General features: G+C 46.0%; 1 protein-coding gene across 2 annotated transcripts in view; it reads right to left on the reverse strand.

The window, feature by feature from the left end:
- shank2b (SH3 and multiple ankyrin repeat domains 2b) overlaps nucleotides 1–13,932 on the reverse strand; it is a 1,331,733-nt gene that overhangs the window by 70,672 nt on the left and 1,247,129 nt on the right. For both annotated transcript variants that reach the window (XM_086008225.1, XM_086008224.1), the window contains exons 19-20: nucleotides 13,580–13,715; nucleotides 7,072–7,152 (exon numbers count right to left, since the gene is read on the reverse strand). In XM_086008225.1, the coding sequence (XP_085864351.1) occupies nucleotides 7,072–7,152; nucleotides 13,580–13,715 (217 nt within the window). The remainder of the gene's footprint in view (nucleotides 1–7,071; nucleotides 7,153–13,579; nucleotides 13,716–13,932) is intronic.

Raw genomic sequence — 13,932 nt, forward strand, 5'->3', positions numbered from 1 at the left:
CCGCCCCGGCCGCAGGTAGGCCCCCCTGACCCTGTCGGACATAGCGTCCAGCGGTAAGTCAGGGGACGCTACTGATGATCGCAGACAGGGCGCGAGCGGGGCGCTGCGCACGGCGATGACGTCATCGCCGGCGGCGCAGCGCCGCAGGGTGCTAGCAGTTCCCGCCGCCGCTAACCTCCCGCTGAATTTCACTGGCGGCGTTAGTGGCACTGCACCCAGGCGCTAGTTGTTTTGTGCCCCGTTAGCGCCCTCTTCGGGCAAATCAACTGAATTCTTCCCCCTATGACTCTCCTGCTCTTTCCCCATCTTTTTTCCCCTTTAAATCTTTATCCAATTCCCTTTTGAAAGTTACTATTGAATCTGCTTCCACCGCCCTTTCAGGCAGTGCATTCCAGATCACAACAACTCGCAGCATAAAAAATATTCTCATCTCCCGCTGGTTCATTTGCCAATTACCTTAAATCTGTGTCCACCGGTTACCGACCCTCCTGCCACTGGAAACAGTTTCTCCCCATTTACTCTATCAAAATCCCTCATAACATAATTTTGAAAGGACTGAACAGAAGGGAAAAAGAAACAACAACAGAAAATGCTGGAAACACTCAGCAGGTCAGGCAGCATCGTGGAGAGAGAAACAAGAGTTAACGTTTCAGTTCTGACAAAGGGTCATCGACCCGAAACATTAACTCTGTTTCTCTCTCCATGATGCTGCCTGACCTGCTGAGTGTTCCCAGCATTTTCTGTTGTTGTTTCAGATTTCCAACATCCGCAGTATTTTGCTATTGTAGAAGGGAGCAAGAGCCCCAGTTTCCTTATTCACCTCATAACTAAAGCCTCTTGTCCCTGGTATCATCTTAGCAAATATCTTCTGCACCCCCCTTTGGCCTGGATGCACCTCCCATGTAATGGTTTTCAAGATGTGCCAGATTAGAAGACTTTGGCCTAGAAATTCACTGGGCGCCAGCCTCACCAGGGCGCCGGAAGTACCGCCCCGGAAGGCGTCGCGGCCGCCCGCCACAAATTCAGTTTCAGCGCCCCAGACGGAAGCGCGGTGCTACTCGAGGCGCCCCGCATCCCTCTTGGGGCGCTGCAACTGAAAATCGCAGCGCAACGTGCCGCAGCGCCACAGCGCGCTGCGGTACTGCAGGCCTTCCTCCCCTTCTTAAAGGGGAGGGGCCTGCTGCAGCACGCTCGAAGAGCACGAGTGCCGGCAAAAGAGCCCGGCACCGAGGAGAAGTGCCGGGCTCTTGGGACACAGCCGGCACTTCGCGGGGGGGGGGCTCAGAAGGCCGGGGACGGCGGCGCGGAGAGGTGCGGCCAACAAAAAAAATGGCCGCCCCGCACCTCAGTGCCTCTACCGCCGCAGGTAGGCACCCCTGAACCGGTCGCAAATTGCGACCAGCGTTAAAGCAGGGGGCGCTACTAAATTTCGTGATCGGGGCGGTAGCGGGGTGCTGCGCACACCGATGACATCATCGGTAGTGGTGCAGCGCTAACAGCTAGCGTCGCCATTAGCGTCCCGCTAAATTTAGCGGGAGGCGTGGCCAGTGGTGCAAAACCCACTAAGTGCCCTCTTAGGTCGCTAATGGGCGGCGCAGGCCACTGAATTTCTGGGCCTTTTTTTTTTTTTTTTTAAGTGTGCGAGTTTGTTGCTTTGCAAATGTAGTCGCTGCTGTGAGGATTTAGAAAGGAAGCCAGTGGAAGAAAGGTCATCATGGATGGAAGATACTTGCTGAGTGGTAGCAGCCTGCCGGCAAACTCAGCCTCTCTGAGGCTCTCCAAAGATTCACAGTCAAAAAGAGCGAGGACTGTCTCCTCAAACTCTGACCACCGTTTCCCCACTGTCTGTCCCCATTCTCGCCCAATGCTGAGCTGCCTTGGCCTGTAGTCAGAGCACATTCCTGCAGTGCCTGAAAAGCTTACTTGGCAATTTTCTGTTCTGAGAACCTCAGTCCCTTTGCCAGGCCATGTCACACTAGCCTGCATGGTTTCGGCTCCTCTTGTAGGTGACCTGTGAAGAGTTATTTGTATGGGCTTCTTGTCCGCCACTGGAAACATGCTGTGTAGCCTCTGTTGAATGAAGGAATTTTGCAACAAGCCATCAATCGTCTGCACATGCTTTTCAGGTGACCTCTCTTGAGGGTGCAGAAGGCTATTTACACTGGGTGCACGCTTTACCTGAAGGAAGAGTATACACGCATACAAAGGTGGCCACACTTAACTTGGCACTTCTTTTGATGCCATGCATTTGCTCCCGGCCACAGCGTGCCTTCACTCACTCAGTGACCTCCATCCAGCGGATTCATACAGGTGGGTGTCCTTCGGCACCAAACAAGGCCGCTCTCCTATAGCAATCCCACTGCCAAGTTGTTACTGAAGTCAGGAATCTTTGGTGCTGTTCATAAGAACATAAGAAGCAGGAGCAGGAGTAGGCCAATCGGCCCCTCGAGCCTGCTCCGCCATTCAATAAGATCATGGCTGATCCAATCTGGGCCTCAACACCACTTTCCCGCTCTCTCCATACCCCTTGACTCCCCTGTAGTTCAAATGTCTGTCAATCTCCACCTTGAATATATTCAATGACTCCGCCTCCACAGCTCTCTGGGGCAGAGAATTCCAAAGATTCATGACCCTCAGAGAAGAAATTCCTCCTCATCTCCGTCTTAAATGGGCGACCCCTTATTCTGAAACTGTGCCCCCCAGTTCTAGATACCCCCACGAGGAGAAACATCCTCTCAGCATCCACCCTGTCGATCCCCCTCAGAATCTTATATGTTTCAATAAGATCATCTCTCATTCTTCTAAACTCCAATGAGTATAGGCCCAGCCTGCTCAACCTTTCGTCATACGTCAACCCCTTCAGCCCAGGAATCAACCCGGTGAACCTTCTCTGCACTGCCTCCAATGCAAGTATATCCTTCCTTAAATATGGAGGCCAAAACTGTACGCAGTACTCCAGGTGCAGTCTCACCAGCGCTCTGTAAAGTTGCATCAAAACTTCCCTACTTTTATACTCCATACCCCTTGCAATAAAGGCCAACATTCCATTAGCCTTCCTAATTACTTGCTGTACCTGTATGCTAACTTATTGTGTTTCATGTACGAGGACCCCCAGATCCCTTTGTACCGCAGCATTTTGTACTCTCACTCCATTTAAATAATAATTTGCTTTTTCATTCTTCCTTCCAAAGTGGATAACCTCACATTTTCCCACATTATACTCCATCTGCCAATTTTTGCCCACTCACTTAACCTATCTATATCCTTTTGCAGACTCCGTGTCCTGCTCACAACTTGCCAACCCGCCTATCTTGGTATCATCAGCAAATTTGGCTACAGTACACTTGGTCCCCTCATCCAAGTCATTAATATAGATTGTAAATAGTTGAGGCCCCAGCACTGATCCCTGTGGCACCCCACTAGTTACCGACTGCCAACTGGAAAATGACCCATTTCTCCCGACTCTCTGTTCCTCATCACGCACACGATGCTTGCAAATCTGTCGCTAGCTTCAGCACAAGAATTGCAAGCAACTTGCCGTTCAGAGATGCTGGTTCACCCAATGTTCCAACTTACAGCCAACAAGCTTCCAATCCTGACTCTCTGTGCATGTTTTGCGTGCGCAGGGAGTCTATTCAAATCAAGGGGAGGGGGCTTGACGTACAAAGTTTGTGCTATGGGCTGACCGCCCCCCGCTCTAGGCATGCCTGCGCTATAGGTGAGCGTGGTCCTGATTTTGCCAGAATGGGAAAATTGCGATTCTTATCTGAACAATCACAGATTTAACGGCTAACCCACTTTCGCTCATATCCCATTAAAAATAGCAAGTCTTTAACCTTGAAGAATTGGAGTGTGATAGCACATCTTGAGGGGGGAAAAAAAACCTGCATAATAGATCTAATGGGGTCATCAAGACAAAGCTACGTGGCAAATGCATTAGAGGTGGAATCTGAAAATGGAACGACATCCTAAAATACATCCATCACCTGTTCTGACCAGGTATTTTCCTAAGTGAAGCTACAAGTGATAAATTGAGTAGGTTTACAGTTAAACATTTGCAGTTAAAAGGGGCTTTGTCCTTGGATAATCTGAGAATCCAGACCAACAGATTAAATACAAACTACTAACGCTTCTTTCCATGGCCGGTGGGCGCCACAAGCTGACAAATGCGCACAGCTTCCGAGTTAGTCATTGCGCATTCCTAGTTGCTCATTACCCCATGTTACAGAACAAGCCACGTGTGCAATAAAGCAAATGTTGAAGTGAATAATTACGTGAGCATTTGTGTTACTTATCCCTTTAGTGTACTATTTTACATATTTACAGGAATATTAGGTGAGGAAAACTGGCCTAAAAGCTCACTTTAGTAGACTAAATAGCTGAGGAAAGAATAGAGTATCAGATTAGATAACATGACTATTGCTCTACAATGCCCGGTTATGTAATCCTGGTAAGTTTATAGATATAGGGCTACCGCATATCGCCCAGTCCCTCTTGTTTAGAGTAATGCTTTTTACGAGAGGAGAAATGATTGCTGTGTTCTTCGTACTCGAGTCAAATACTGAATTGCAAACCTCACTTGGGCTTTCACAGACCTTTATAAAGAGAACGGCAGCAACACGGAATGGTAGCATAGCGGTTATGTTACTGGACCAGTAATCCAGAGGCCTGGACTAATGATCTGGAGACGCGGGTTCAAATCCCACCGAGGCAACTGGGGAATTTAAATTCAATTAAGTAAATAAATCTGGAATAAAAAGCTAGTATCATGAAACTACCGGATTGTTGTAAAAACCCATCTGGTTCACTAATGTCCTTTAGTGGAAAGAAATCTGCCGTCCTTACCCGGTCTGGCCTTTATGTGACTCTTAACTGCCCTCTGAAATGGCCCAGCAAGCCACTCAGTTGTATCAAACTGCTACGACAAAGTCACTGGGCGGGGGAGTACCTTCACCACACGGACCGCAGCGGTTCAAGAAGGCGGCTCACCACCACCTTCTCAAGGGCAATTAGAGATGGCCTTGCTACCAACGCCCACATCCCGTGAATGAATTAAAAAAAACACTGCTTATATCCAAGCATAAGCAGTATGGTGTGTGTATATCATGATTAACGCGCAGAAATCATCGCCCAAAATACACCAACTCAGCACTCCCTCAGTCAAGTGCTATATGGAATTAGCTTCAGTGAGTGAGGTATCTCATTGACTATCTCAAAAGGAGTATAACAACAGACAGTAAGGGCTTTCATCTTTGGAAGCACATCATCATCATGAGGATTCGAGTACAGGAGCAAGGAAGTCTTGCTGCAGTTGTACAGGGCCTTGGCGAGACCACACCTTGAGTATTGTGTGCAGTTTTGATCGCCTTATCTGAGGAAGGATGTTCTTGGCATGGAGGGAGTGCAGCGAAGCTTCACCAGACTGATGGCAGGAATGACATATGAGGAGAGATTGGGTCGATTAGGCTTATATTCGCTAGAGTTTAGAAAAATAAGATGGGATCTCATTGAAACTTATAAAATTCTAACAGGACTAGACAGACTGGATGCAGGGAGGATGTTCCCGATGGCGGGGGAGTCCAGAACCAGGGGTCACAGTCTAAGGATAAGGGGTAGGCCATTTAGGACTGAGATGAGGAGGAATTTCTTCACCCAGAGAGTGGTGAACCTGTGGAATTCTCTACCACAGAAGGCAGTTGAGGCCAATTCATTAACTATATTCAAGAAGGAGTTAGATATATTTCTTAAGGCTAAAGGGATCAAGGGGTATGGGGAGAAGGCAGGGACAGGGTACTGAATTTGGATGATCAGCCATGATCTCATTAAATGGCGGAACAGGCTCGAGGGGCCGAATGGCCTACTCCTGCTCCTATCTTCTATGTTTCTATCGTTCTTTAATGCTACACCGCTCACGATTCGTAACGATTAAATATGTTCACCAAATTATAGCGATACCTGGATGGAATACAACCCTCTCAGGCCCATTCTCTTCTGATGTCATGTTAACATTTCAAGGTTGGTAAACATATATAGGGGCTAGCTATAAGGCCAGCTCAGAATCTTAGATGCACACACCTAGAGGTGGAGCCCACACCCGTCATAATGCATTCCACTTTTTTTTTTAAGGGACTCGTTTTTCTAAGGGTGAGCTTACACTGCATAGAGTGAATCGAGGGACAATCGCTCCTGTGTTTGGTGTGGGTTCGGAGAGCCACATTTCAGGTCGTGTGATGGTCTGACATAATAGGACTGAACGTGATAGGGAAGAGGAGTTTGGAACCTATACTGCTGAAGATTTACTTCACACTCATGGTTAGTGAACTGCGTTCTGGTTTGAAACCACCAGCTGGTGAGGAGGAAGGGGTGGGTGGTGGTGGTGAATGGGGGTTCACTTTCCAATTCCCAGCGACATCAGGGGTCAAATTGCTATCTGAATGTTTATTCTCAACCTCAGGGTCCAGCGAAAGTGGTTTCTGTTGGGTTGCAAATGTGACCTGTGTCTAGGCTCAATACCTTCCCCACATGCGACGGCCAAGGCTGGGAATTCGCCAGTGCCTTCAGACATGGTGGAACCTGCCGGCGCAGTTCGCTTGTATACCACTCGGTCACTTCATGGAGTTTTCACCTTTTATTTTTTTAAATTCACCTTTTAATAAGGACATGGGCACCAACACAGAACAAGTCAGCTTACCTCTGTCCACTGGTGACAGCCGAAATAAAATTTACCACAAAAACGGAAAGAAGCAGGGAAAAAAAGAGATGGAAGATAGTGAGAAGAGAATGCAGCTGTCCCGTCAGTCAGATTTCAAACTCGAACACATTAGATAACCAGTTAGCTCACGAAGCATCCGATTTACAATTATATAAACTGGACAGTACAACAAGAAGCAGGGAGCAGGTCTCACCCATGCAAATGCATGCAGCGTCCAAGTTTTTTTTACTGCGCCATTCATTCCCTACCCCCCCGACATTGCTCGCCGCAAATTAGCACATAGCACAGGCCTCATCCACCGCGGCGAGGTAACAAGCACTGACACGTCAAGGCATGCATTTCTGAAGCCATTTTCTTACCTAGGTCTTCAAGTTCCGAGGTCATAGACTTGGAGCGCAGCGTTAGTGCGGTGGTTGGTGCTCGCTTTGGAGGTGGCGGGGCTTGATGGCAAAATTTTAAAAAAATTAAAAAATTAAAACACAAGTCTTGGAGTTTGTTTTCCTCTCAAGATATACATATGAGTCAGCAGTTATTTCCAGCCAATAGGCCAATTAACAATACAGCTGCTGTATTCATCAATTATAACCAATTTACAACCCTTGATCAATGTTCCCATTACAAACGGTGCATTTACCCCCAAAAAAAGCTTTAACCCCCCCAGGACAACGTTACATTTGGAACGAGAGAGGATGTTACTCACGATTCCTAGATTTAAAAAAAAAAGAAATTCAGGAATTTACTTTGAAAATCTATGTCTTTTTAAAAGAGAACTCAAAATGGATTTGGATATATATTTAAAAAGGAAAAATGTGCAGGGCTATGGGGAAAGAACATAGGAAGAGAGCAAGGGAGTGGGACTAATTGGTTAGCTCTACCTGTCCAAGATTCTTTTTTACACCATTTTAAAATTACATTTCCTCACTCAGAATGTAATTTTTCCCACAGATTTCTACTCACGATTATAATTTGCAGCGGGTAAAGTGTAGAACGATGAGAAGCCGTACTGATGCTGGGCGATTAATGATATAAATCTGTTTTTTTTTACCCCTAAACTAGCTTCATAAGTCGGCGCTGCCAGAACCAAATGGAACGGATGTCCCTTTAACCTTTTTCCATTTTTTTTGTTCCTGTAATCTAACCTCGCAGGGCTATCTGCACTGAGTAAGTCACGGGCCCAAATTTCTCCTGTTGATAATTATCGGCAGGATGAATTTCATTGGCCCGGAATTTGCGGTCAGCGGCAAACCTCGAAGAAAGCTGCCCACAAAGATCTAGCGGTCTCTGTGGCATGAATTTCAGCTCTCCCGACCTTTGTTTGAACCTGGCACCAAATCAAGCGAATCTCCAGTGTCCAGCAACAGTGATGTCATCAAGCAGGCTAAGCAGCCAATCACATTGTAGAATTCTCACAGCCAGCAAACCAGGAAGTAAAATGCACAGATTATAATTTACTTTTTTTTAAATCAATTTTACAGAGCGCGAAAATAAAGATTGGGACACACATTAAGGTAGAAGCTGAAATATCATACAAACTTTAAAAAACAATTGTTTTAAAAACCATGTAATTTTTAATCATATTAATGGAAAACTTTTACATTCCACAAATATAAAATTAGTTTTTCAGGGTCAGAATGGTTGGTCAGCAATCAATACACCATTAAAAAACCCAATTATACCTCTTTCAACAAGGCTTAACTTTTTCAGGGGGGTTTAAACAGCGATGTTCCAGTGTAATGGGGGAAGTTTTCATCCTTCAGTGTGATTTAAATTAATTGCCGGCTCTGGGGAGCTCCGCAGTGCAGCCTGTGGGGAAGCAGGGAATGTCTCCCCCCCTCCACCGACCATTTTTTGAGGGGCAAAGGATTCAAATCGATTAGTCTCACTCGGTACCTGGGCTATGCTGGTTGGTAAAGCCAATAATATTTCTGTTGGGGAAGGCTTTCCCAATCTGATCCCCTTCAGCGAGAGGCCTGCATTCCGGCCCATTTCATCTTCTACTCGTGACGCTGGTAAAACCTAAGCAGATACAAGTGGGGGTTCATTTTAACTATGGGCGATGGTGTAAAACGGGTGGTAGTGGCTCAGTCGCCCATCATACATCGCACCCGGTTGACCTCTCTGTTGATTTCAATGGTGTATAATGGGCGGCTGATCCGATATTTCCCGTTTTATGCCATCGACAACAGTTAAAATTAGCCTCAAGGTCTGAAGCAGGCAAGTGGAAGTATCTAACTAACAGTGCTGTGGGAGCACCTTCACCACACGGACTGCAGCGGTTCAAGGCGGCGGCTCACCACCACCTTCTCAAGGGCAACTAGGGATGGGCAATAAATGATGCCAGCGACGCCCACATCCCGAGAATGATTACAATTTTTTTTTACCAAAAGCCAACAGTCGGGCTGTCACTGTGACTGAATATAAAACAATGCTTGTGAATAGAAACTACCACTTCATATAGTAAGCCTTTGATCGGCCTTCACAGAAAAACCTATACAAACAAAAAATATAGATGGTGCACAGGCATATTTTAAGCAAATTCAATGCCCTCAATTTTCTTTTTAAAGGTTATTTATATTGCATTCGATGTCTCTCTGTTACATAAACCCGGTGACACCAAGATCATCAATGGCTTGATCCTAAATTTAGGGACTAGCATAATGATCAGACTGCAAAAGAAAAACAGTGACGCAAGCTTCAAGGGAAATTTAGACATGTGCATTTTTAAATTGAGGTCCACTGGAAAGGAAAAAAAAGGACACTGAAATAACTATAATCTGTGCCAGTGCTAGTTCAAACCAGGCTCCTAACAGATGCAATACAAGCGGTAGTTCAGTTAAATTGGCATATTAATCTTATCTTTGGAAAATGATCAAACTCCACCCAACACAGAAACCACCTGGGTTTCCTCCCCCCACGACATATGGAGATTTGATTTCAGTTTACACCAGGACGTTAATTCACGGTGGCATTTTGACACCGTCCCTTCAAAATCTTCTTGAAAATTCACCACACAAAAAACGTGTGCCGTTTTTGCAGCCTCCCTCTTTGATGTTGCTTAGCAGCTGTGCGCTGGTAGTTTTATTTCAGAACACCTGCCCACGCAGACCTGTGAACTGTACAATAATGATTTCCTTTTATAGAGAAAAGGAACGCAAATGCTTTTGGAGTTTGAGAATCAGCGTTCAATTGGCTGTGTGTAGGAATCGCACAATGACAACATTTCGGAGGTTTGCAAAGGAGATCATTCAAAGTTATTTCTAGGTTATATTCTTCCAATTGAAACTCTGAAGCGAATTGGTTATGCAATTTTATGATTCTCTACTGTTTTCTCATCCTAATGTTCAAATCCTTACATGGCCTCACTCCTCCCTATCTCTGTAAACTCCTCCAGTCCTACAACTCTCAGAGATCTCTGCGCTCCACCAATTCTGGCCTCATCAACTTTCCCGATTTCCATCGCTCCACCATTGGTGGCCGTGCCTTCAGCTGCCTAGCCCCCATAGCTCTGGAATTCCCTCCCTAAACCCCTCTGCTTCTCTCTCCTCCTTTAAGGCCCTCCTTAAAACCTATCTCTTTGACCAAGCTTTTGGTCACCTGTTCTAACATCTCTTTATGTGACTCAGTGTCAAATTTTGTCTGATAACGCTCCTGTGAACTGCCTTGGGGCATTTTATTATCGTAAAGGCGCTATATAAATGCAAGTTCTGGTTGTTTTCAAACTTAAATCATTGTACTGATACAGACTATAATAGAATAATCTGGAGACTGGGTGACATAGTGGATTAGACTAGAGCTTTTCACCCCTGGGACCTGATTGGATGAAGGTCTCCTTTATCTGTTAGCTGTAACAGGTCCTTTATGACATGATTTTGGGCAGTCTCAATGCAATTGCAGTGGCTATGGGCCTTGGAACGGGATTGAGATTAATTCAGCACTAATTGGCAATGTCACTCAGGCAGGCCTAGGGATAATTGGTGTGGAAGATGAAACAAATGATGTACTGGTGCAGTAAGGAGTGTTCTTATGTTATGCTGAGCCTTTATAAAGCGCTGGTTAGGCCACAACTGGAGTATTGCGTTCAGGTCTGGTCACCACACTTTAGGAAGGATGTGAAGGCCCTTGAGAGGGTGCAGAGGAGATTTACCAGAATGGTTTTGGGGATGGGGGATCTTAGCTACACGGACAGGTTGGAGAAGCTGGATTTGTTTTCATTAGAACAAAGGAGGTTGAGGGGTGATTTGATAGAGGTGTACAAAACATAGAAACATAGAAGATAGGAGCAGGAGTAGGCCATTTGGCCCCTCGAGCCTGCTCCGCCATTCAATGCAATCATGGCTGATCATCCAAATTCAGTACCCTGTCCCTGCTTTCTCCCCATATCCCTTGATCCCTTTAGCCTTAAGAAATATATCCAACTCCTTTTTGAATATATTTAATGAATTGGCATCTACTGCCTTCTGTGGTAGAGAATTCCATAGGTTCACCACTCTCTGGGTGAAGAAATTCCTCCTCATTTCTGTCCTAAATGGCTTACCCCTTATCCTTAGACTGTGACCCCTGGTTCTGGGCTCCTCGACCATCGGGATCATCCTTCCTGCATCTAGCCTGTCCAGTCCTGTCAGAATTTTATAAGTTTCAATGAGACCCCCTCTCATTCTTCTAAACTCCAGCGAGTATAAGCCCAATCGACCCAATCTCTCCTCATACATCATTCCTGTCATCCCAGGTATCAGCCTGGTGAATCTTCGCTGAACTCCTTCCATGGCAAGAACATCCTTCCTCAGATAAGGCGACCAGAACTGCACACAATACTCCAGATGTGGTCTCACCAAGGCCCTGTACAACTGCAGCAAGACATCCTTGTTCCTGTACTCGTACCCTCTCGCTACGAAGGCCAACATACCATTTGCCTTCTTAACCGCCTGCTGCACCTGCATGCTTACCTTCAGCGACTGGTGCACAAGGACACCCAGGTCTCGTTGCACTTCCCCTTCTCCCAATCTATTGCCATTCAGATAATAATCTGCCTTCCTGTCTTTGACACCAAAGTGGATAACCTCGCATTTATCCACGTTATATTGCATCTGCCATGCTTCTGCCCAATCACCCAACAAGATTATGATGGGTTTGGATAGGCTAGACGGGGAAAGGCTGTTTCCACTAGTTGATGGTACAAGGACTAGGGGACACAGATTTAAGGTTTTGAGCAAGAGATACGGGGGGGATGTGAGGAAAAACTTCTTTACTCAGCGAGTGGGGAGGAACTGAAACTCGCTGCCGGCAGAAGTGGTGGAAGCGGAGACACTCGAGGTTTTCAAGGGGAGACTGGATAGGCACTTGAGGGAAATAAACTTGCAGGGCTACGGGGATAGAGCAGGGGAATGGGACTGACTGGATTGCTCTACAGAGAGCCGGCACGGACTCGATGGGCCGAATGGCCTCCTTCTGTGCCGTTATGACTCTATGACTGTTACTCTTCCCAGGTTGGGGCTGGGGCACAGGAGAGGAAGCTTTACCCGAGATGTTGCTGCGCTGTACCTGCCCTAGTGCTTGGTGCTGACACTGGGTGCCTGACATGGAGAGTGTTCCATTCCCAGCACTAACATCCTTTGCTTTGATGAGCATAAAAAGAGAGTTTTAAAAAAATAGAACAATCCAATTAGAAGAGGAGAAAGAACATTTAAAACAAAAAACGTGATATTATATTTTTGTGTTAAATCACAAAGTGGTAGTTTTTTTGAGAAAGTTTAATCATTTTATCGGGACAGTTTTCCCCAAAAACATACCTTTATTTTTTTTTTTAAATTCTTTCAAAATAAAACATAACTCTTCAGCAATCATCCTACATTGAATGAAAACCTTTTTTAAATGTTGATGTTATTAATTAGGCACAAGTCTGGAGTGCGGTGGAATACTCTCCACTTGCCTGGATGAGTGCAGCTCCAACAACACGCAAGAAGCTCGACACCATCCAGGACAAAGCAGCCCATTTGATTGAAACCCCATCCACCACCTTAAACATTCACTCTCTCCACCACCAGCGTACCGTAGCTGCAGTGTGTACCATCTACAAGATGCACTGCAGCAACTCGCCAAGGCTTCTTCGGCAGCACCTCCCAAACCCACGACCTCTACCACCTAGAAGGACAAGGGCAGCAGGCGCATGGGAACACCACCACCTCCAAGTTCCCCTCCAAGTCACACACCATCCTGACTTAGAAGTATATCGCCGATCCTTCATCGTCGCTGGGTCAAAATCCTGGAACTCCCTCCCTAACAGCACTGTGGGAGTACCTTCACCACACGGACTGCAGTCGTTCAAGGCGGCGGCTCACCACCACCGTCTCAAGGGCGATTAGGGATGGGCAATAAATGCTGGCCTTGCCAGCGACACCCTCATCCCATAAAAATGAATTTAAAATTTTTTTATCAATCAATCAAAGAAGGCTGAGTGGTGACCCGATAGATGTCTTCAAAATTATGAAAGGGTTTGATAGGATAGACGTAGAGAAGATATTTTCACTTGTGGGGAAGACCAGAACTCGGGGTCATAAATATAAGATAGTCACCAATAAATCCAACAGGGAATTCAGAAGGAACATCTTTACCCAGAGGGTGGTGAGAATGTGGGACTCACTGCCACAGGGAGCAGTTGAGGCGAATAACATAGATGCATTTAAGGGGAGGCTCGATAAGTACATGAGGGAGAAAGGAATAGAAGGATATGTTGATAGGGTTAGATTAAGTAGGGCATGTGGAGCATAAACACCGGCATGGACCAGTTGGGCCAAATGGCCTCTTTCTGTGCTTTAAATTCTATGTAATCTGGCTCAACAAGAATGAGCCAGAGTACAACTAAGTCATTACCTTTCTTTCGAGCTGTGTCTTCTGGATCAAGATTTCTGCTTACTGTGACAACTTTTAACACCAAATGGTTTCCTCCCTGGCGGATCATGTTCACCACTTGCCTGTGGCCAACCTTCACTACGTTTTCTTTATTGACCTGCAAGAAATTTCAAATGAGTAAATATAGCAATAATGTCTAACAACGAAGCTCGATCTTGTTGCCTTACACATTTCATAGGAACAGGAGGAGGCCATTCAGCCAATAGAGCCTGTTCCGCCATTCAATTACATCATGGATGATCTGTATCCTAACTCCATTTACCTGCCCTGTTTACGGAGGTCACGGACCATCATCAAAGACCCTACCCACCCCA

Source organism: Somniosus microcephalus, chromosome 15 (assembly GCF_052327205.1).
Source record: "Somniosus microcephalus isolate GS21.2 chromosome 15, FLI_Smic_1.0, whole genome shotgun sequence".
Taxonomy (NCBI): Eukaryota; Metazoa; Chordata; class Chondrichthyes; order Squaliformes; family Somniosidae; genus Somniosus; species Somniosus microcephalus.